The following is a 24,492-nucleotide window of genomic DNA, read 5'->3' on the forward strand; positions in this document are numbered from 1 at the left end:
CAGCTGTCAGTCTGTCCTGGGGCCTATTTGTAGGTCCATCTGCTTCCCAGGATGTGACCTCTCAGAGGGCTGTCTGATATTCTTCTGTAACTTAGACTCTAGCATACTGTACAAGACATAGAGTAGCGCTAACAGTCAAGAGCCTGTGCCTTGAAAAGTCATCCTCAGAGGTTGAATCCTGATCCTTCCCACTTACTATGTGACTGTGGTCAAATTCCTCACCTGTAGCAGGGATGACAATTCCGAGTAGTTCATGGACTATATAGAAGAATGCAAAGCTTACAGTCAGAGCCAAACACCCAGGACTCTAGAACTATAGTTAAGCTTTTTACGTCTGCGCGTAAAATACAGCTAAAAAATGTAAATAACACACCGCGGAAAATGGGTCTAAATTCTTGCCAGAAAACTTCGTTGATCCTCTGGTGACTGGCACCTCACCTCTGACAAGCTCCAAGAAGCTACAGCCTTGAGACAGGCTAGGTGAGGGCGGGGCTCCGGCCCAAGGGGCGGAGTCCGACGGGCGAGTCACGCTGAGCGCAAGGGGCGGAGCTTTCGTGCGCAGGTCACGTGAGCCGCTGTTGACACTTCCGGGTGGGACGAGAGTGAGGCGGCGGACTGGTTGGTCTGCTGAGGTACAGGCATGGCGTACCACGGCCTCACTGTGCCTCTGATCGTAATGAGTGTTTTCTGGGGCTTCGTGGGCCTTCTCGTGCCCTGGTTTATCCCCAAGGGTCCTAACCGGGGGTAAGTACACCAGGCCCGAGGCGGTGGGAGCGGAGGGGCGCGGCGGGAGGATCACGGAGGGAAGGGTCGCGCGTGGAGGACTACAGCGGGAGGATGAGTGGGGTGGACCACAGAGGGAAGGACCGCATGCGCTCCTGGGAGCCTGCCAAAGTCCCTGACCGGAACGTGAGGTCACCTCTGGCAGCCCCTCCCGGAAGTGATTTTTAGGGAATGCTTTGTCTTGATGGACCGACGATGTGCGCATCGACTGCGGAGAAGTTAAGGTGTCTCCCGAGCCAGTCTTACGGCCTCGGTCCTGTCTTTCACGCACTGGAGGCTTTTTGCCCAAACTTCAAAGAAAGGGGTCTGAGAAATCGCCCTCTCTGTCCCCGATGCTATCGCAGTTGCAGACTCTGACAAGCTTGCTAGTGTTGAGCTCAGCCTTTGCATCCAGTGAGCCCAACCCTGGAGAGGGTGAGCCTGATCTAAGCGAGGTTAAATCACCCAGAGCCAAAGGTATTGTTTAGAAACCTCTGCGTCATACCTTCCAGGGCGCTCCTGCAGTGGTTGGCCAAGATAGATTTGCATTCCCTCACCCAAGGTTTTGCTAAGTACCGCTTTCTTTGTTTGGAAATAAACTTCTGTATTATAGTATAAAACAGAGCTCTTCTGAGCAGCATGGGGACACCCTCTTTTCTAGTTCCTCTTTTGAATTTCAGTCATTTTTTTCCATTTCAACTCAAGATCATGTGGAGGTGACAAACTGAAGTCGTAGTTTGTCAGAAAGGTCCTTTGCGTTAATGGTGGCTGCATAGTGCATAGCTCCACAGCACTTCACAGAGTAGACAGTGTGTACTGAATGGGGCATTTTGATTAAAGGAAGTTTTACTGTGTCTTGTGTCATTGGCCTTTATTACTGTCTGGAAAATACTGACTTTTAGAAATAAAGTTCTTTCTACTAGCCTAAAAAACCCCACTTTCAAAAATTTATTTATTATTTATTTTATGTGTTTAGGTGTTTGCCTGCTTGTATGTAAGGGTACCATGTGCGTGCAGTGCTTCGGATCCCTTAGAACAGGAGCTACAGATAGTTATGAGCTGCCATGTGGGTGCTGGGATTCCAACCCAGGTCTCTGGAAGAGCAAGGGCTCTTAACCAAAGATCCATCTTTCCAGCCCCCAAATAAACCACTTTTTAAAGGGAAATGATAGGTCAGTTTCTATCATTTGCAAGCATCAAGTTCCACCTCTCACTAATAGTTTTACAGAATCATCTTCAGTTTATAGCAGTTGATGTGGTATCAGAATTTGCACTAACTGAATTCAATTTTTTTTTTTCCATCCTGGAGTGAAAGACAACAAAATGCCTCTGATGTGTTTACACCAACCTTGTTTCATTCCATCACTGTCTGACTTTCTAGCCTTCATCCTCAGAAAAGCCCTTACTAACATTTAGAATTAGAGCCACTCCTTTCTTAAAACCCTGCTCTCCCCATCCTCAGGATCAGGTGCCACCCCTGTTGTGCAGAGTAAGGAAACCCCTGTTGTTTATAGCCAGATTCTATTTGATCTGCAGTGACATAGTATCTGGGTCCCATTGGCAGCCTCTCTGCAATCCTTGTGTTTCCTGCTCTTGGCAGGATTGAGCAGGTCTTAAAATGGTTCGTCCTAGGACCTAGAGGTTTGCATTTTGAGAAACACTGCTCCAAGGTGATTGAGCTCTGTGACCTTGGGAGATTTAGTTAGCTTTCCCATGTTCCTATTTTCTTTACTGAAACATGGACATTTTAGGATTAATTAATACCAGTTCCCTTTTAACCCCCAGAAAAATTTGCAAATCAAAATATCTTTTGAAATTTATGCAAGAACTGGCACTCTGGTGATTTTCCCCCGCTATGTGTGTGTGGTGGTAGGGCAGAGGGAGGGTTTCTGGGGTGTGAACCCAGAGCTTCCTACCTTCTAGGCAAGCATTCTACTGCTGAGCTGTATCCCCAGCCACCATGCTCTGATTTGATGGATTAGGACATTTTCATTAAGGGAAGAAGGAAGTGTGTAAGAGAGGAGTGGACAAAGTGGACGTCTATGTTGAATGCTTTCCCCAAGAGACCCTTGCACGGTGTTTTGAAAATGGTGTGTATAGGAGGTTATCAGGACCTGATGAGACAGCAAGATGGTGGCTGGAGGGACAAGACCCTACTGACATGTGCGCAGCAGGGAACCAGCCCCTTTTCTTCTTTGGATTTTTCCTGCAGTGGGACATAGGCAGGACAAAATCCAGTCTGTGCCTGCTGTTTCCTGTCCTGATCATGCCTGTCCTTCGTGATCTCCCTCTTCTCTTTAGAAGCCACAGATTGTCCAGAAGCATCAAGCTTTTCTCAGGGCTCTCCTTGCCAGATTTGGAGGAGTGCCAGGGGTTATGTGTGGTGGTATTGTGTTCCCCAAAATATTGTGCACCCTAATAAACTTATCTGGGGTCAGAGACAGAACAGCCACTAGGTACAGAGGCTAGAAAATGGTGGCACTCACGCCTTTAATCCTAGCATTCCACAGGCAGAAATCCCTCTGGATCTCTGAGTTCAAGGCCACATTGGAAACACCCAGGCATGGTGACTCACACCTTTAATCCCAGAAAGTGAGCCTTTAATCCCAGGGAGTGATGGCAGAAAGCAGAAAGGTACATAAGGCGTGAAGACCAGAAACTAGAAGCATTTGGCTGGTTAAGCATTCAGGCTTTCGAGAAGCAGTTCAGCTGAGACTCAGAGGCTTCCAGTCTGAGGAAACAGGATCAGCTGAGGAATTGGTGAGGTGAGGAAGCTGTGGCTTGTTCTGCTTCTGTGATCTTCCAGCATTCACCCCAATACCTGGCTCTGGGTTTGCTTTTATTAATAAGACCATTTAAGATTCATGCTGCAGTTATGTCCGCTCCAGTTTGTTTCAACATTTTGTTTGGAGCATGCAGAACATAGAAAGTCACATACCAAGGGCTGCCTGGTGGCCTTGTGGGTAAAGGTGCTTGCTGCCATGTCTGATAACCCCACAAATTGTCCTCAGATTTCTCTCTGCACACCATGGTATGTTCAGAACGTTTAATGCTCTTCCAGAGGGTCTGAGTTCAAGTCCCAGCACATATGTGAGGTGGCTCAAAACTACTATTTTTAAAGCCCTGTGGTAGTGGCAGCCCATGCCTTTAATCCCAGCATGAGGAGGCAGAGGCAGGCAAATCTCTTGAGTTCAAGGCCAGCCTGGTCTACAAGAGTGAGTTCCAGGGCTACCCAGAGAAACCAAAAAACAAAACAAAACAAAAACACCAAACCCTATAACTCCAGCTCTAGGGAATCCAAGTTGATCTTCTGGTGTCTGTGATGTACACACACACACACACACAAAATTTAAAATATGAAGTAACTCTTTTAAAAAAGACTACATGCCAAGGCCATATACCACAATAGATTTATACATGTTTGCTTTATGAATGCATATGAATGTGTGTAAATAGATGTAAAAAGTTTTGCTGAGACATTTGAAAATGAATTGCAGCTTATGACTCCACTCCTGCATGATTGTGTGCAGCCCCTGTGGAGCAGCTATTTGAAGGGGAGCATGTTCGTGTGGCAGCTAATGTTAGGTGTGTAATACAAAGACTCCTCAGCTGATTCCATTCTCTGAGATATCTTTTGGAGAAGACAGAAGAGATTCTAAGTCTAAGCTAGGCTGAGGAACAGAAGATGAGCAGAAACTTGGAACCGGCGCTCATACACATATGAGCAGAAGGGTGGTGGGGTGGTGGTAAAGAGCCTGCCTTTAGGAGTAGAGGGTTGAAAACAAGAGTTGGAAGTTGGAAGGCTGGCCTTCCATCTGTCCATATTTGTGTAGCCTAGGTTAACTTCAAACTTTGCCATCCTCCTGCCTTGGCTTTCCAAGTGCTAGAATTACGGGTGTGCACTACCACAGCCAGTTGGGTGAAGGGCTTAGATTACAAATGATTGTGCAGGTGCTCACTTGATTGTACAACTGTCATGCTTCTTTGTCTTTAAAATGTGTTTAGAGGGGCTGGAGAGATGGCTCAGCAGCTAACCAGAGTTTGGCTCCCAGGACTCACACCAGGCAGTTCATAACTACCTATAACTCTAGCTTCAGGCAATCCAAACTGCCTTCCTGAGCATCTGCACTCTCGTGACTCCCCCACCCCAAACTCAAATAGTTAAAAATAAAATGCCTCTAAAATCGGACCAACACTCGCTACCCACACTGCTCTAAGCCTTCTCCACTTGTTCTGAAGCCTCAGCCTCCATCCACACACTCACGATCACTCTGCCTTTGTCTCTTTCCCCAGCCTATTTCAACCCAGATGAGAGATCGTGGGAGAAGTCACACCAGACTTTGTCATTTTTCTTCAGATCCTGCCTGATAACATTTTAGGCAGCATCCTTGTCAGGCTCTGAGATAAACCTCTTTGACTTCACCTCCTGCTCCCAAGCTGGCCTTGCTGGTCTGTTTCAGCCACCCAGACCTCCTTCCTCTGAACCTCCAAGTCCCCTCTCAGCTCCTGCCTGAGTTTGCTGTCCCACTGCTGGGCACTCTCACTCAGCCAGTCTGCAGGCAGACTCCATCACTTGCCAGACTCTTTGACATCACCCTGCACATCTGTCTTCCCTCCCTGCTTTATTTTCTTAGGTCAGCACTTGCTGATTCCACAACATGCTAATTAATGATAGATAATTGTCTGTCTGTTGTTCATCTTATGTGTTGTCTGCTCTCAACCTCTCCCCCAGCCTGTAAACTTCACAGGGAAGGGCAGGATAGACTTTTTTTTTAAAATTATTATTATTTTTATTGCATTATGTGGATGTTTTGTCTGCATGTATGTCTGTGCAACACATGCATGTAGTTCCCCAAGGTGCCAGAAGAGGGCACCAGATCTAGAACTGAAGTTACTGGAGTGCCAGGAACCAAATCTAAGTCCTCCTGAAGAGCAGGCAGTATTCTTAACCTCTGAGCCATCTCTCCAGCTACCAGTATAGACATTTAAAATCAGTTTTATTCATTGCTACTTCTCTAGAGCCTGATACACCCTGGGTGCTCAGGTACAATTGTGGAGTGAAGAAATGTACCAATAGATTAACCACAGGAAATGCATGCACAGAACTTCTAAAGGCTTAGCAAAATTAAGCTGACATTCTGACATTTGTCCTGTTTGCTCCAGGATGTGGCAGTCACCCCTGTGGGAAATAGGCTTCACTGAAGAGTGTAATGAAAGAATGTTTCTGAAAGGTTGATCTGGTTGATTGTGGAGAGAATAAAAGGATTAGAAGAAAGTTTTGAATCTGTCTAAAATAAGTTAACCAAGCCAAACCAGTGAATTTTGTTGCTGGCAAGTGAATGGAAAAAAAGAAATCCACCAAAGAGGGAGTTGCTTCAAAGGCCGAATCCACAGCATGGGTGGGCATGCAGAGGGAGTTTGAGCAGGAGGTGGCAGAGATAAAGTAGATTAGGGGAAATGACAGTGCTCATGAGTATAGTCTGTGTGTGGATTGGACTCATGGCATCCCCCATGCTCGCTCTGCCACTGAACCACACCCCAGCCTTGAGGACTAAGATTCCGAAGGGGAGAGCTTAGAGAGAGGATAATGAGTGTGGGTGTTATTGTTTTTAAATTAAGACTTTTAAAGAGTTGTTTTATTATTTTTAAATTTGTGTGTGTGTGTGTGTGTGTGTGTGTGTGTGTGTGTGTGTGTGTGTATCCATAGAGGCCAGAGGCATCAGATCCCCTGAAGCTGGAGTTCAGGGCAGTTGTGAGTGCTGGGAACTGAACCCTGGTCCTCTGTAAGAACAGGATGTTCTGAGCATGAGTTCTGTTTTAGAAATGCTGAAATTCTCCTGGCCAGAGACTCAACTTTAACTTTTCATAAATAAATAGAGCTGGGGAGAGGTCCAGCTAGTGAGCATGATTTTAGCAGTGTTAATTCATTGCCAAAAATACTGTCCAACACGGTAGTTCTGTCACAGTGAATTGTCAGTACAGACTTCTCGGTTTCCAATCAAATTGCGGCACCAACACATTCCTTTAAAGACAGATGTTTGACTTTGTACTTAAACGTGTACTCAGTGCACACTGCGATGTATTGGATGTTTGGATAAGTGCAGGTCCATTGTCTTGGTGCGCAATCCTGCATGCAGTCCAGGAGAGTGGGAAGGGCTGTCAACCATTCTGCAAGGTCTGCATGTTCACAGATGTCTAATAGTGGCTTTTTCTTTCTTTCTTTTTTAGAGTTATTATCACCATGTTGGTGACTTGTTCAGTTTGCTGCTATCTCTTGTAAGTATTTTGTCTCTTATACATAATGTGTCTTAAAAACAGTTATTCTTGGTATTTATAATGTGTTAATTGACACATTATGGGTCATTGGCACTTGGATTTGTTTAATATCTACAAACATTGTCGCCAAATTGAATATGCTGAGAATTTCACATTTTCAAGTGCTCAGTGTGTTAGGTAAGAGCTGGCAGATGGGAAAACAAATGTAATTTAATTGCTGCAAATGTTATAAATGCTTATAATTATCTAGAACTTGTAATTATACTACTTTATATCTTACTATTATGACATATTTATTTATCCATCTATTTATTTGTTTATTAATTTATTTATCTATTTATTTATTTATTTATGGTTTTTCTAGGCAGAGTTTCTCTGTGTATCACTGGCCATCCTGGAATTAGCTCTGTAGACAAGGCTAGCCTCAAACTCAGAGACCTGCCTGCCTCCGTGCCCCGAGTGCTAGGATTAAAGGCGAGCTCCATCGTCACCTGGCATTAAATCTACTACTCATTTTACTTAGTATTTCACATGAATGCAATGTCTTTTTTAAATTAAAAACATTTTTTTATTATTGTCATTTATTTCGCACACATGGGTGCTTTTCCTGCCTGTGTCTGTGCACCGTGTGAGTGCAGTGCCCACAAGGGCCAGAAAAGGGCTTCAGATCTTCTGGGACTAGGGCTACAGATGGCTTTAAGCCACAGTGTGGGTGCTGGGAATCAAACCTGGGTCCTATAGAAGAGCAGCAAGTTCTCTTTTTTACTTGTTTGTTTTCTTTTTGTTGTTGATGCTTTACAAGACAGGGTTTTTCTGTGTAACCCTGGCTGTCCTGGAACTTGCTCTGTGTCCCTGGCTGGCTTCAAACTCAGAGATTTGCCTGCCTCTACCCCCCAGGTGCTGGGATTAATGGCGTGCACCATCACACCTGGCTGTCATTGAGCTGCTTTAACGATGTTTCCCAAAGTTGTCCACACTCTACTCTCCTCTTTCCTGAATAACATGGAGCAAGCCAAGCTGCAGAGGAAAAAAACAAAACTAAGTAGTAATCTACTCTTGGAGCAAATAACTGCCACAAAGTGCTTGAAGGGCAAACGATTTCTTCTTTATTAAACAACTGAAACAGGGCATACACCAGAAAGTTACCCCTTCAGGGAGTTCCTTGCTGGCTTTCTTTCTTGTCAGGATCTCACACTGTAGCCTAGGTAGTCTGGAGCTTACTATGTGTAACCAAGGCTGTCCTCACATTCACAGCAATCCTCCTGCCCCAACCTCTCTGTTCTGTCAACTTGACACATAATCAAGACTATCCTGGACCTAGAGTCTCAATGAGGAACTGTTTGGATTAGGTTGGCCAGTGAGCATGCCTGTGGGAGATATCTTTAATTGTGTCAATTGACCCTGAAGGTGGGCTGCACAGTGTTTGGGCTTGAGCCCTGGACTAGATCAGAGTGGAGAAAGTGAGCTGAGTACGGAAGCACCGGCCCACACCAGCTGCTTTCAGGTCTTGACGCCCTGGCTTCCTGCTCTGCCGGACTACAACCTGCAATTGTGAGCTAACATAAACCCTTTCTCCCCTAGGTTGCTTGTAGTCAGGGTGTTTTATCACAGCAACAGAGACGACACTAGAGTGTTCCCAAATGCAGGGTTCCAGGCCTGAGCCACTATGTCCAGCCAGAATGTAGACCCAGCGTGTTGTCTAGCTCCCTGAGTCTTAGCTGATGTAGTTGTAGGGTGTGTGTGAAAATGGTGCTGGCCACAGTATTGTTTAGTGCCGCCACGAGCAGGAAACAGCAATTCCATCCATCCTGAGGTGAAAGGCCAGGACCCTCTGTGCCTCGGCACCCATGAATGTGTAGTATCCTGGGGCTTCTGCACCAAGGTTTGTGTAAATCAGGAGAGTTTCCTGCTGAGACGCTTGGCTTTCTGCACACACCTGCAGTGACTCCTAAGCAAGGCTTTAGATTTGTCTTACAGCTGCTAAATGATCTCATGGTGTCTGGCTGTGCTTAATGATGGGATTGGCTGAAGTTGACTTTTTTCACCTTTCTGTGTGTTTTGGCTAGAGAGTAAAAGAGGCTCCTTCAGCTGACAGCTTAGTCTCTATGGTGGCAGTCTGACGAGCACCAAGTGGAGTGTTGTCTTACAGTAGCTGAAGAGGAGAGAGCAAATTCACGTGTCATCAAGTTCAGTTTATTTGAGACAGGGTCTCCCTATAGCCCTGTCTGGCTTGGAGTTTACCATGTAGACCTCAACTCACAAGATTCACCTGCCTCTACCTTCCAAGCACTGGGATTAAAAAGCCGTGCCCGGCCTGATTTTGACTTTCTAAACCTACTGTATTCTCTTTCTCATTTTCCCACCTTTAAAAATTACCCACTCACAGGCAAGCCTGTTTCACCCCCTCATGTTCTCATCTACCTCAGACTATTTTGAAGCAAATCTAGTTCATCCTGTGTCTTAGAGGTAACCACCATTTCGGACATAACCACAATATGTCTGCCATGCTCTAAAATTAGCTCCTTTATATCACCAGTAGCCTATTGCATTTCACTTCCCTGATTGATTTTAGAGTCTTGGTGGATAACGAGCCACATAAACACTGCACTTTGTAATTTTTGGATGTGCTCTTGGGGGCTGCTGCATTGGCACTCCTGTTGGCGTCCTTGGGCAGAAACCAAGGTTGCTGACAAATAAAGGTTGTGTTCTGTCCAGGACACCTCCTCCTTGCTCCTGTCAGTAAGTTGGGATCCAAAATGTCAGTAGTGTCAGTGTCGAGAAACCCTGACCTCAAGGAAGGGATAGAGAGAAAAAGAGAAGTGAGTAGAGCTCAGCCTGAGCAGTGCCAACAGATGGAACAGAGTCTCCTCTCTTTCCTGGGCCTTCACCTGCCATAGCTCCAGTCATTTAAGATCAACCGCAGTCAGGAAGTACTAGTGTTTGTCTTGATTCTTCTGAGAAGGTCACGTAACTTTCATTGCAATGTGTTCTGTCTTGCTGATCTCTTTCTGTACCTGGTTTATGACTTCACTGTTCCCGTAGATGTGTGTGCATAGGAAGCTGTATGTGTTGAAGTTGGGTCTCTGATCCAGGGTCTACTGGATGTCTTGGAACAGGAACCACATAGGTGAGGTGGGATTACTGTTGAGATGAAAATGTGGCAGAGAAGGGTTGCCTGGAGCAGCCTCTGCAACAGGACCTACACCGGGAAAGCCGAAGGGTTGGTAGGTGGAACACCATCTGTGTACTCCTTAGAGAAGTCCCTTCGCACAAACAAGATGGAGGGGAACGGTCTGATGGTAGCACAGGGGAAGCAAAGATGTCTCATTGCCCAAGAGCCGTCCCTTTCTGCTCCAGGGAGATTGAAGGGGCGAGGGAGGGGCAGCGTCACCTGGAAGCAGTGGGAAATACCAGGGAGTGGGGTTTGGGTCATGATGGATGAACCTGGGAGGTCTGGGTTTCTGCTTTTGGGTGAGCAAAGGTAGGAGACCCACGGAACTTCTTTCCTATAGACCTGTCAGGCAGCCTTGGATCTGCAGACTTCCCGTGGTTGCGGGCGGTGTCGGGTTTGGGCATTTAAGCCCTGCTGCTCTCCTGGGCTGCTGGCACTGAAAAGGTCAGGGCTGGCTGTGTTTTCCCAGTGAAGACAGGCAGTCGCCACTGCCCAGGTTTCGTTTTTCTTTTCTTGTTTGGCGTGAGGGACTGAGTCCAGAGCCCTGCCCACTGCACTGCTCAGCTCCGTTCCCAGCACTTGACCATTGCTTTGCTGTGTCTGTGTTTTGAGAGGGTCTCGGTAGGTAGGCCAGGCAGGCTGTGAACTCCTGATCCTCCTGCCTCTGTGTGCTAGGATTACAGGCATGAGCTGCCACTCTGTGCTTGTCAGATTTGTGAGAACTTCCTTGCTTCGTTCAGTGGCTTCAGCTTTTTTATTCGGAATAGCTTTGCTATGCATGTATGTGTTTCTTTCCTGTTCTTTGTGCCATTGAGCACGCTCTCTTTTTTTTTCTTCCTTTTCCTTTAGAGACAGGGTCTCGCTGTGTAGCTTGGCTGGCCTGAAACTCACTCCATTGACCTAGTCAGTGCTGAGGGTCTTTGCCTTTTAGTTTAATTTAGTTTTGGTTTGTTGAGACAAATCTGACTGCGTAGTCCAGGCTGCCTTGAACTAACATCTTCAGCCTCCTGAGTATTAGGATTGCAGGCGTGTTTGCCTTGTATTTACAGACATGTGGCATGTGGCTCTATGTACCCAGCAGTCTTTATCGTTTAAATATATAAACTTAAGGCACACGCCTTTAATCCCAGCACTCAGGAAGCAGAGGCAGGTGGATCTCTGTGAGTTCGAGGCCAGCCTGGTCTCCAAAGCGAGTTTCAGGAAAGGCGCAAAACTACACAGAGAAACCCTGTCTCGAAAAACCAATACATAAACTTAATAGAATTACTAACATGCTAACTCTAGGCTCTTTTATTGTTTTGATTATTTTCTCAGATTTTTGTTCCTCAGTACTTTTCCCGTCATGTCTTTTAAATAAGATTAACTGAATGTTAGTGATTTTTAAATTTTCTTTAAGACCATATTAACTGCACTTTTTTAATTTAAAAATTTTTATTGTGTGTGCATGAATTTGTGCACATGAGTGCATTGCCTGTGGAGAACAGAAGAGGGCATTGGATCCCCTGGATCCAGTAAGTTTCTTTCCTGGGCCTGGAGTTAACTGGAAGTTGTTAGCCACCCAGTGAGGGTGCTGGGAATTGAATTTGGATCCTCTGGGAGAGCAGCCAGTGCTTTTAACTGCTGAGCTGTCTCTCAGTAACTCCCCCACCCCCTCCTTTTCTTAATCCATGTATTTCTTGGGATGGGGCAGATGTGTGGAGGTCAGAAGACAATCTTCAAGGTCAGTTCTTTCTTTCTACCCAAAGCCATCTCATCAGTCCCTCTGTCTGATTAATTCAAAATAAAAGCCTTTGGGCTTCCAGCTTTCTTGAGTGATATATGTGGTTTCTCAGACTGTCTGCTCTGGGAGGACCCTGGGCTTTGGTGTTCCTCATCCTGGTAAAGTCTGCCAGTGAAAGCCCAGGCTCATCTGGTTTGGTGTCTGTACTGTCCAGCTGTGGAGAGTGCCTGCAGCCACCTCACTCCCCTCCCTGGATAATTGCCATCATTTAATTTTCCATCTGAGAATTGCTTAAGTGCTCTCAGAGGTACATTTATGATGTTTATATATAGAGAAGGAGAGCGCACGGTGCCTGGCCCAGCATATTATCATCACCTGCTTTATGGAGACATATATTAGAGTCTTTTCTACTACAGTATAGCAGATAAGAGGATTATGGGACTGGGGTTGTGCCCAGTGGTATTGTGAGGCCCCATTTTCAGTCCGTGGGACACACAAAGGGCTCAGTAGGTACTTTGGTTTGAAAGACCTAGTTTAGAAAATGAGTAGTCTTGAAGTCCTGGGGGAAGAAAGGGAAGAAATTTCAAGTTTAAAATTGGCGAAATTAGGGCGTATTCCTGTGGTAGCAAAGGGGCCACAGTGGTAAGGTTGGCAGCCAGTTAATAGAAAACATGTTTGCGTCTTCTCCTCTGGAGCTTGGGGTTCTCTGCCAAGCCCTCAGGCTGTGCCAGAATTTAGTTCTTTGTGGTAATAAGACTGAAGTCCCTATTTCCTCACTGGCTGTTAGCTAGCCACCACCCCGCCCTGGAGGCCACTCACATTCCGTTCGGCCCCTCCATCTGGAAAGCCAGCGGCAGCTCTCCTTTGTGTGCACTCCTTCACTCTTCAAAGTTTCCCCACGTTTATTATTTATTTATTTATTTATTTATTTATTTATTTATTATTTATTTGCCAATAAATGAAGTCAGAGAACAGCTTGTAGGAGTTGTTTCTGGTCCTGGGGTCAAACTCAGGTTGTCAAGCTTGGCAGCAAGCACCTCACCCGAACATCTTCCTGTCCCCCTGTCCCCCTGTCCCCTGTCCATCCACCCTTTAGTAGTTACAGGTTGTACCTAAGTGGTAGATGGAGCATTTGCCTAGCGTGCAAGAAGCTGTGGGCTCCATCCCCAGCACTCGGGGAGACGGGGTGGAAGGAAGGAGACTAGCCAAGAAAGAAGCAGCTTAGGTGGGATTCAGATGTCGCTGGGGAAGGAATGGCTCAGCCTGCGAGGGGAGCACTTTTCACTGATCATGCCAGGGCCGCTCGAGTTGGTGTAAAGCTGAGGGGCAGTCAGGAGGGCAGATACTCCCGTGCCGGTCTCTGCCGCACATAGGCCACAGGGGCTCGGGCTCCATGTTCCTGCCAGGCCAAGGACTTCCAGTTCAGAGAGTCCCTACGAGCTTCTCACAGTGTTCTCCACCCACCCAGTGACCTCTAGCCTGTGTGGACAGTGTCCCCTCAGCTCTGTCTTCTGAGAAAGCAAAAAGTAGAACTCATTTTAAGGGGCAGTACAAGAACTCCATAGCGAATCCTTGCCACATACCGAAAGGCAGGGAGTTACTTGGTCATGTTTTTGACAGGCAGGCCTGTTCCTTTTCAGACGGTACTTGATTGCCTCAGGTCTACCCAGGAACATACATCTCCCTTTCTCTGAGCCTGCTGTATGGCATGATGCGGTCCACAGGAGTGTCTGTCACATTAACTGTAGGGTGTGCATGTTGCAGGGGACCTGGGAGACATGGAGATAGCTTAGAGATCTGCTGGCTGTGCGGTGGGGTGGGTGTGAGCAAGGGTAGAGTGATAACGCCCCAGTGCCACGTACTCTGGAGACTCCAAAGTAAATCTCTTGTGCCTCCTTCTGTGGCCTGGGTACATTTTTAGCTATCTCACAGATAAAGAGGAGCAAGGGACATGGGGTGATTTTGAACTTCTGCCTACCAGCCACTGCAAGGTCCCCTATTATCTCTTTAATTCCTAACACTGTGGAGCAAGTATTTACAAATAGAAACAGACTTTGGCTGTTAAGGTCATTTGCCTAGAGCCAGTCCACCAGCATTTGGGATGCGTAGAGTTAAAACCCAGCTTTGGTACCAAAGCCCCGTTTTCTAGCAGCTTCTGTGTGGCTTCCCTGCCCTTCCAGGGGTTTGTGCCATTAGGTTGGAGAAAAGATTTTTTGTAGTCGTGAAGTGAGCCAGGGCAAGGCACTTGCATATGATTCTGCCGTCACATAAGGTACCACTGGCAGAGGTCACTCCTGTTGTGGCCCGGGCTAAGAGGACTATGGATAGAGAAGCCATCCCTGGTTGGACTTCCCCATTCCAACAAGGAAGTTGAGAAGGTCCCATATGTGCTTCACCAGGAACTAGGCCACACCCGTGTTCCCTGTTCTTCCTTCTGCCTGTGGAACAAAACCACTAAGCAGGACTTGAGAGCTGAACTGAGTACTGCTTCCGGCTGGAGCCCTGTAGTCTGTGCCTGGAGGACTCTCCCAGCTGTGCAGGGAGCCACTGGCCTGTCTGTGGGAGCACAGTCCTTTGCCATCCCCAGTAGCTCAGCCCTTCACCCAGTGTCTTGGCATCCTCAGAGCCGGCCATGGCCATGACCTCTGAGAGTGACTGGAATAATTGGGCACCTTTAGACAGCTGGGCTACACAGTGAATTCAAGAGTATCCTGGATAATTTAGCAAGACCTTATGGCAAAATACTACTACTACTACTACTACTACTACTACTACTAATAATAATAATAATAATAGTGATAATAGGCTGGGAATGTGCTTCGGTGATGGAGTGCTTGCCCAGCATCTGCAGACCCTACTTTCAATCCAGTAACCCCTCAAAAGAAGAACTTGGGTTTGCCCTGGGTCCACCCCAGTTCTACAGTCCCCCTAACTGCTGTTGTGCCACCGCTGTCCCACAGAAGCCTCTCAGCTGATGGTTATTAGGCCTTTGGGCTGTGGAACCATGTGGAACAGTTTGGGCAAGCGGAAGGGTACAGTTCGTTCCTTCTGGTTACACAACCAGTCAGGGCTCCGCCAGAGCACAGGCCCTTCCTCCACTCGCTTCCATCAGGTCACAGCAGGCTTCTTTCTTTCTTCCAATGCTCTGTGTGTTTATCAGCCGAAGGGAAATTTTAAGTCTGTGGGTAGTCAGAAGGGCAGGCCCTGAGTCCGTTCAGCCGGTTAGAGAGGGAAAATTTTGCTAAAATTCCAAGTGAAATAGCCTGTACTGTTTCTTGAGGCATTTTCCTAACAGGTTTTGTTTTGTGGTGTGTGTGTGTGTGTGTGTGTGTGTGTGTGTGTGTGTGTGTGTGTGTGTGTGTGTGTTGGGGGTGGTGATTGAGATTGACTTTTTGTTTCTTGATTTGAAACATTGGAGATAGTGTCGAGGGCAGTGGCTGTGGCTGTGGCTTCGGCTCAGTATTTTAGTGCTTGTTTACCATGCACAAGGCCCTGGGCTCTATCTTTGAAACTGTTTGAAAAACAAAATGAAACAAATTATCCCATCATTACAAGCTGAATGGATGGTGGATGGTGACTTAGTTTTGTTTTTGTTTTTGTCTTTTTGAGACAGGGTTTCTCCCTGTAGTTTGGTGCCTTTCCTGGATCTTGCTCTGTAGACCAGGCTGGCCTCGAACTCACAGAGATCTGCCTGGCTCTGCCTCCCATGTGCTAGGATTAAAGGTGTGTGACACCACCGACCAGCAGTGACTTAGTCTTTACTCAGGAGGATCCCTTGAGCCTAGGACTTTGAAACCAGCCTGGGCAACATTATGAGACCCACCCCCCAAAAAATGCAAGATGGGGAGGGTATGTAAATCTGGAAACTTCCAAAGACTGGCATGAGAGATCAAAGCAGTTTTATTCATTCTTACGCCTGATACTTATTATTTTCCATGGGCAGACACCAAAGGCTGTGGATTTTCACTTCTGTAATTCTTGATTTTGACCTAGCTAAACTCACGCCCTCACTTAAAGCACCAAAAAGACTAGGCGTTCACAGAGCAGCATTAGATTGGCCTAGTCACCTGCTGCCTGCTTCTGCCTACTTAGTATTGTGAACATCCACAAATCACTTAGCCTGCCTGCAGTTCAGGCTCCTTAACTGTGTGAGAACACCATCATGACCTCTGCAGGAGACAGACACACAGCTACACGCCACCTCCTACAGGTGCCTGAAGAGTTCTTTCAGAGACCTCCGCTTCCGTGTCACGTGTAGCCAGACCATTGTGAAGAATTTTAGGATCAACCGGGCAGATCCCAATCCCTGGGCGCACAGCTTTAATCCCAGCACTCAGGAGGCAGAGACAGGAGGATCTCTGTGAGTTCCAGGCCAGCCCAGTCTACAAGAATGTGTTCTAGGACAGCAAGAGCTACACGAGCTACACAGAGAAACCCTGTCTCGAATAAAAAAAAAAAAAAAAAAAAAAAAAAAAAAGGATTTTGGGATGAGTCATGTGAAGAAAAAGTTGGTGTTAAATCAAGAAACAGGTTGTAACATAGATCTAAGCGTGGCGTTGAGAGAGACCTCTATAGGGACAGCACACACTCAACACATGGTGTAGAACTGCTCCTCTGGGGAGCAGCCCTGTCTGGTGGATGTGATAGTGCAGGATCCATGTAGTCCCAGCAGCTGGGGAGATGTGGGTCATCTTTGACGACATAAAGGTGTTAGAGGCCAGCCTAGGCTACTTGAGACCCTGTATCATGATTGTGTCTTAACAATAGCTATGTATTTTGAGGCACCATTTTTAGAGGATTCTTGCAGTAAATGAGACCCTAAGATGGGTCCTTAAGTTCTGGGTCACAAGGGTAGAAGTAGCTCTAGGCACAGGGAAGTTAAGACATTTGTTTTGACTATAAACAAACCTCCACATCTTGTTGGTGAGAGCCACAGGAAGTCACAGATTACAGTTAAGAAAGGGCTAAGATTAAAGACATAGGCCAAAGGTCAAATATGCTTTGGCCTTAAGCATAGTTCACTCCTTTTTTAATGTTCTTATTTGAAATAGCTCTGTATTGTCTTTCTGTAGGCAGTCTTCACAACACATTTTGTTAATTGTGCTACTAGTGACAGATTTCAACTAGCCTTTCCCTTACCATGGCACTCTGATTTTCCCTTTCTGTCCTTCCCCAAGGACTTTCAGAAAAGCTCCTGGGTGGCTGGTGCAGCTGAAAAGGCCCTCCACACTTCTTAAGTGCTGGTGTGTGTGTGTGTGTGTGTGTGTGTGTGTGTGTGTGTGTGTGTGTGTGTGTGTTGCAGAGACCAGAAGAGGGTCGTCATATCTGGATTTGAAGTTACAGGCAGCACTGAGCTATCCAGTGTGGATGCTGGGAACCAAGCCTGGGTCCTCTGGAAGAGCCGCATTTGCCCTTAACCACTGAACCTTGTGTCCAGCCCCTAGATGATATTTTTATTGTTTAACTACACACTCTTGGAGAGGAAAGGTCGTGGGGACAGTGTGGGGGCTAATGTATCTATTTAATTTAATGTTTCTAAGGTTACCAGTTAGGTCTGTCTCTTACAGAGCACAGGACTGTTCCTGAAGGCAGCTTGTATCTCCTGCTGGGCTTGGGTGGAATTTTCCATGACTCTGGCCTCAGAGCTCTTCTGCAATGCAGTATCCGCCTGTGTTGTCCCCCCTCCACTCTGTGTGTGTGTTTGTATGTGTGTGTGTGTGTGTGTGTGTGTGTGTGTGTGTAGCCTTACTGAAAGGCTTGTGTTGTGTTTATGTTGAATACCCCAGTTCTAAAGGCGATCAGGCAATCTCATTTGAATTAACTTTTTGTTTGTAAAGTGAGTCAGCTTAAGGTATCTGTTTTGGCCTGGTTTCTTCCTGTATCACATTTCTCATCACAAAACGACCTTTTGTGGGCTGGGAAGGCAGATACGGTGTGTCTGTGGGCACCAGCTCCTGATGCTGTGCTGGCTGCTTCTCTGCATTGGCCTTCAGAATCGGCCTTTAGTCTTGTGATTGGAAGGAAGGATTCCAGAAGTATCAGCCAGAGGAGGAAGAGCCCCAGCCGGCAATGGCTCAGTTGGGTTTGGCGGGTCCCTGTCCTGGAGAGGAGTTTAGAAAGAGGCTGTCATGGCCCTCTGTCTCCTTTTCTTCAGAAAGCAGCTCCCTAATGTCCATGCAAGAGGATCAATGGTGGATACCACCGAAACTCACTCTTCGGTTCGTCAGTACTCACTCCCCACATTTACCTCCTCTCCTACCCACCACAGAGACGATCTAATGGACTCCCGAGTTTTGAATAGGAACTAGAGACAGTGTGGATTTGGCATCATTCTGGTCTCTTCAGATACTTCCTCCTTTTCTGGCCACCTCTTCAGCCCCATTTCCATCCCTTTCCCCTGCTTTTCTTCTCTATGTAGCAGTTACAATCTGATATTACCTAAGATCTCTGAGGAGAGTGATATGGCATCTTTCCTGTATTACTGGGGCCTGGGACCTAGTAATTGCTCATTAAATATTTGTTCAGTAAGTAAAACAGAATGGTTGAATAGCCAGACACCTGCAAGCTGCTTTTCTTTTTCCTTGCTTTCGTACTTACTCAGTGGTTCTCAAATTTCGTCAAGCCCATGAATTACCTCATCAGAACTCTGTGACCAGCATTCGAAAACTTTAAAGCTAACCATGCTGCTTTAGTTTCTGGGATAAGCAAGAGGTTTGTACTTCCTCTGTAATTGATGTGTAATACAGAGGCACTCTGTGATTTAGACCAGAAGTAAATGCCCATTTGGTTCTATGTACTGGGGCCCACGAAACGCTTGTTGTGTTTTATTGTGATGGTGATTAGGAATCCACTGGGCTGTGCCCCTAAAATAGTGCCTTGATGTCTGCACACTAGAGAAGATAAAAGTTGTGATGGTGACACATTGTGAGGAGTGAACAGGCTTGGTGGTAAGGATGTCATGGATTTGGGAAAGCTCAGATACATGGTACATCATGAAGTCATTGAGGAAAGGCAGAGGCTCAGCTGTGATGGAGCCTCCTGCTTTGTGGATCATCTCAAATGAAGGCACAATGCAACCTGGGAAATGGTCTCTGGTCAGCTGCCTCCAGGAGCACAGTGTGAAGGCGTGGTCAGAATGGAATACACTGAAGTTGGACTAACATGGTTTTCCAGCGTGTATGAAAATGGTTATGTTCAAGCCAATTTCACCACTTTTTGCTCTTGTTCCTCCCCACCGAATTTTAGTTGGCTGATTGCAATTCTGGCCCAGCTCAATCCTCTCTTTGGACCACAGTTGAAAAATGAAACCATCTGGTATCTGAAGTACCACTGGCCTTGAGGATGAAGACATGTTCCATAGTACCCAGGCACTGAGGTGACTATGCCCTTGCCCTGTCATGTGACTGTTGTCAGACAGTCAGCTAGAGTGTTTGCTCTGGCTTTTTCCTCAGGACGTCATGGCTGTTCTAAGACAACTACAGACTGTAGTTTGAAAATAAGGTCTGAAGAACAAGGGCATGATTAGAAGCAACTATTCTCTTTGCATGTATCTTAGGGATTTATCCATAAGATTCTTTTAAAGTCTGTGATTACCTTGCCTTTTTAAAATGTAATTTAGGGCTGGTAAGATGGTACAGTAGGTGAAAGCACTTGATGCCAAGCTTGAAGACCTGAGTTCAAATCCTGGGACCCACCTGCTGAAAGAGAAAACCAAGCCCTACACATTTTCCTCAGATCTCTCTCTCTCTCTCTCTCTCTCTCTCTCTCTCTCTCTCTCTCTCTCTCTCTCTCTCGGAAGGGGTTCTGAAATTAAACTTGCACGTAGGCTTCTGACATAGAATAGAAAGTGAGTATTCTTAGCTTTGTAACACTTAGCCACTGTAAGAAGTGGCTAAAATATTTCAAATTGATGTCTTAGATTGCTTTGGGGACAGGGAAAAAAGCACCTTCTGAAGGTTAGGAATGGTAGTGCATCCCTGTAATCAGTCCCAGCACTGATTTCAGAGGCAGGAGGATAATAAGTTCAAAGCCAGCCTGGTCTATATAGCAAGTTCTGGACCAGCCTAGGCTATAGAGTGATACCTTATCTCAAACAGTACAGAACGAAGAGAAAGTTGGTCTCAAAATGGCAGCTTTTATTTGATTCTGAGAATCCAAGTGGTGAACAGTGGCAGGGTGCAAAAGTTTGTTTACAACTGAGTGGCAGGATACTTGTCTGATTTGTTCTTTTCTTTGTTACTTCATTAGATGGAAGTTAGTGTCAGGTGTTCAGAACAGAACCGAGCCATATCTCAGTCTGCATATATATTTCTTATATATGTGTAAGTGTTTTGCCTGTATGTCTGTGCATCACATTTGTGGAGTGCCTGAGGCCAGAAGAGGGCATCAGATTCCCTGGAACTGGTGTTACATGCAGTTGTGAGTGGCCATATGGGTGCTGGGAGCTGAACTCAGTCCTCTGTGAAAAGCAGCCAGTGTATTTCAAAACAAAGTCATTCCTCCGGGTGCACATCTTGAGAAAGACCATTGTAGACCTAGAAGCTTTGAATAGTTCTGGGCTGTGGTGAGCTCAGCTTTTGTTGTTTTAACCTGAGGTGTCTAGTTTTAGTGGCAACACACCCCTTGAGATGTACTATAAAGATGTAAGTTCATAGCTTTTGTCAGGGATCCAAAGATCCCTGAGTCACAAAATCAGGAAAGTGAAGGGCACAGACCTGCCCTGGAAGCTCCTTTTCCTCCTTTCTTCCCGATCCTTTGCTCCTGACCTGGTGGTCCCAGGCCTGCTGTTTTCATGTCCTTACCTCATTAGCACACTTAGCTCTTCTGCCTCTCACTGCCCCACTGTTCTGACTTCACTCAAAAGGCGGGTCAGCAAGTGGACTTCACTGGACGTGGTGCTAGCTTGGCCTCAGCTCTTGCCAGCTCTTAATGCTTCCTTCGGATGTTTCGGGCCTCAGCCTGCCAGTCATGTGCTTGCTTCCTGGCCACTGTTTCTTTTTCTTTTCTTTCTTTCTTTTTCTTTTCTTCCATATAGGGCTTCTCTGTGTAGCCCTGGCTATCCTGGTACTCACTCTGTAGACCAGGCTGGCCTCGAACTCACAGAGATCCGTCTGCCTCTGCCTCCCAAGTGCTGAGATTAAAAGCGTGCGCTGCTACCACCACCTGGCCCTGGCCATTGTGTCTAAGTGAGTTCTTTCATCACTAGATGCATTTAGCTTTCTGATTTTTAGCCACTCATTTGTGCATTGCCTTGAGTAGTTCAATGCCTGCAGCTTTGACTGGCTTACCTCCTGTGGCTGAATAAGACTACCTTTGTATAGTAAAGAAGTAGTTCAAAATTTATCAATTTTTTAAAAAAATTTAGAAACAAGAGACAGACACATTCATTCACATACCCTTTGTGAATGGGTTTCTTCATTCTGGCCTTGGTATTTGGAAGTTACTTTCTCAGTCTCCCCCCATCCCCCACAACCCATCACCATTCTCAGTTTTATCTGTTAGTTACCATAGTGATTCCTTTGTTTTACAAAACAACACTGTGAATTCTGGATTGATAGTTCTAGCTCCATCCACAGCTAGTTATTTACTCATCATGGAGAGGATTCTGTACCTCCTAGTGAACTCATCCAACCAGAGGGCCATGCCTTGTAGTACCACACTTAACTGTAGTTCAACTGTTGTCATTGAGGTTGAATAAAAAGTAGCTCTCGGTTGTGTGAAAGCCCACTTGGGAGGCAGAAGCAGGAGGATCTCTCTGATTTTGAGGCCAGCCTGGTCTACAGAGCGAGTTCCAGGACAGGCAAGGCTACCCAGAGAAACCCTGTCTTGAAAAACAACAACAAAAGTGAAGGCCAATTTTTCCTTTTTGTGATTCTTTGTGGAAAAATGAAGAAAACAAAAAACAAAAAACAAAAGAATGGCTGGAGAGATCGTTCAGAGGTTAAGCGTGCACATTCTTCTTACAGAGAACCCTAGTTCATATCCCAGCACCATACTGGCCTGCTCACAACCTCCCGCAATTCCAATTCAAGGAGATCTAGTGCCCTCTTCTGGACTGTGAGGGCACTTGCACTCACACGGGCACATACACTTTCCCTCCAACACACCCCCACTCCCCCACCTCCACAATTAAAAATAAAATAAATCTTGAAAAAGTCCAAAGGCTGAGGAGGTCTGTCAGTGTGCTCTTCATGTTAGATTCTCAGGTCAGCTTGATCATTTGCCTGGACAGAGTTTCTACAGAGGAGCTGTTCTGCAGCCTGGGCAGGCTCAGAAAGTGATCGGAGATCACAAGGGACAGTCTTCTCTGGCAGTGGCCACCTCGACCTGGTGCTGTTCTCCTAGTGCACCATGAAAACAGTCCTTGAGTTAGTCCACTTCCTCTGTGTTTTTCTGCTGTTGGGATTGAACTCAGGGTCCAGGGCATGTTGAGCATGCCCTCTGTCACGCTCTCTGTCAGAGAGCCACAGTCCCAAATCTGCCTCTTATGAAATCTTGAGTTGAATGCATGTTGTCTTCAGTATCCTGCAGTGGAATTTAATGGGGCTCCAGAAGGCGGTTGTGAGCCTCCTGATGGAGTTGTCAGGAACCGAACTCAGGCCCTGGAGGAGCAGCTGGCACGACTGTCTTTTGGGTTGTGAGCCTAGCTTAACCACCTCTCCAGCCCGCCAGCATACACTCCAACCGCTGAGCCATCTGTGTAGCCCAGAGATGCCTACTGTAAGGACACCCTCCCCTTGCTGAGCAGCCAGTGTGTGGAGATACTGAAATTAAACATTTTCTGTCTTCACATGGGTGGTGTTGTCATTGTCACCTGTGCCCGGGGTCGTCAGAATGAGGAACAGCCTGAAAGGCAGCCTGGAGTCCCAGGGAAAGACAGGGAGCTCGCTAGTCAGTGGGCCAACAAAGGCAGAACACAGGGTGCCCGTATTGGTGGCCAGCCTCCTGCTCTGAGAGGGGAAGCGAAGAGCACAGGAGCTCACTAAATTCCAGCTCCTTGTGTTAGTCAGCTTCGTGTTTCCTGCTTTGGGTAAGTCATATTGCTGTTGGTGTAGTTATATGATAGTGATGTCCTTGGTCATTGGACCTCCTCTAGAACCTGCCCAAACCTGTATGATGAGTATGCCTGGTCTTCTTCTGAGGTTTGATTGAGCACCTACCTCTTTCTAAAGTACTACCTGGCTAACTTTGTGTTGGTGGAACAGACGAGACAGCCTCAGTGTATTGACTGGCCTCACGCTCACCATCCTCCACTTCAGCCTCCTCAGTGCTTGGATTATGTGCACCATGCCTGGCTTTGCTTGAAATTTTTTTTATACTAACTATATCCCTAATCTTCCTTTTTATTTTTTGTTGTTGTTGAGACAGGGTCTCACTATGTAGCTCTGGCTCACCTGGGACTCACTATGTAGACCAGGCTGACCTCCACTTCACAGAGATCCACCTGCCTCTGCCTCCTGAGTGCTAGGATTAAAGGTGTGATCCACCACATCCTGCTCACTTTTTATTTTGAGAGAGGATCTCACGAAGTTGCTTAGGCCAGCCTTACGATTCCTTCCTCAGTCTCTGAAGCAGCTGGGGTTGCAGGCCTGGCTACTTTCCTATATTCTGCTCACTCAGTCTTTCTCTCTCTGTCTCTCCTCCGTCCCTCCCTCCCTCCCTCCCTTTTTTCTATTTTTATGTGTACGTGGGGTTTGGTTGCATTATGCTGTAGCTCTGGCTACTTTTAGCTCCCCCATTTTTTAAATTTTGTATGTATGGGTGTTTGCCAACTTGTTTGTCTGGGCACCATGTGTTTGTAATGGCCAGAAAAGGGCATCAGGTCCCCTAGGACTGAAGTTACAGATGGTTGTAAGCCGCCCTGTGGGTGCTGAGAATTGAAGCCACGTCCTCTGGAAGAACAGCCAGTATTCTTAACTGCTGAGCCATCTCTCCAAGCCCCCTTTCTGCTCTTTTGAAGAAGGGTGAAGGACCTAGATGTTAGAGGATCTTAAGTCACTAGAACTGTTTTGTTTTGCAGGTCACAGAGAGAATGCCTTCTAGATGCAAAATCAGCTCTACACCCAGACCACCTTCTTCGATAGAAATGCCACTTTGGGCATTACCTGCCTTACACTTGAAGACCTTCCTCTACATGCAGTATTTTTTCTTTCACCTTTTTTACACTCTGAATTATGTGCCTACTTAGCAGACTCTGTGAGATGTGTCTGCACTCTGCTGAGAGAAGAGATGCTGTTCTGAGAAATCTGTTACCCTTGTCTTGGAGCCTGTGGCTTTGAAAAATGGCTCTTGCCAGCTCACAACATGAGAGTCGGCGATGTGTTTAAAATTGCTGCAAGACAAATAAGACTCAGTGGGGCAGTCCGAAGTGCCCGCTCAAGAGAAGCTCTACCCCAGCAGATGTACACCAAGCTCTATTTTCAGGATGAATTTCTTACTTCTACGTCTTTGGAATAAATTATTTTTCTTCTTTCTTTGGAAATCTGGCTCCCGTGTTTAAAAAGCTCGATTTTCTAAGCTCTTCTGTCTCTAGATAATGCCTTTTAAAAACGAGGTTGTTGTC

General features: G+C 46.4%; 1 protein-coding gene across 1 annotated transcript; it reads left to right on the plus strand.

Moving 5' to 3' along the window:
• Nucleotides 1-543: 543 nt before the first annotated feature.
• Nucleotides 544-24,406, plus strand: Atp6v0e1 (ATPase H+ transporting V0 subunit e1). The gene is made up of 4 exons (XM_028893352.2): nucleotides 544-744; nucleotides 6,991-7,038; nucleotides 19,176-19,305; nucleotides 23,950-24,406. The coding sequence occupies exons 1-3, from the start codon at nucleotides 641-643 to the stop codon at nucleotides 19,267-19,269; spliced, it is 246 nt and encodes an 81-aa protein (XP_028749185.1). The 5' UTR covers nucleotides 544-640; the 3' UTR covers nucleotides 19,270-19,305; nucleotides 23,950-24,406.
• The last annotated feature ends 86 nt before the right edge of the window (nucleotides 24,407-24,492 follow it).

The sequence above is a fragment of the Peromyscus leucopus genome, chromosome 8b (genome assembly GCF_004664715.2).
Source record: "Peromyscus leucopus breed LL Stock chromosome 8b, UCI_PerLeu_2.1, whole genome shotgun sequence".
In the NCBI taxonomy this organism is placed as follows: domain Eukaryota; kingdom Metazoa; phylum Chordata; class Mammalia; order Rodentia; family Cricetidae; genus Peromyscus; species Peromyscus leucopus.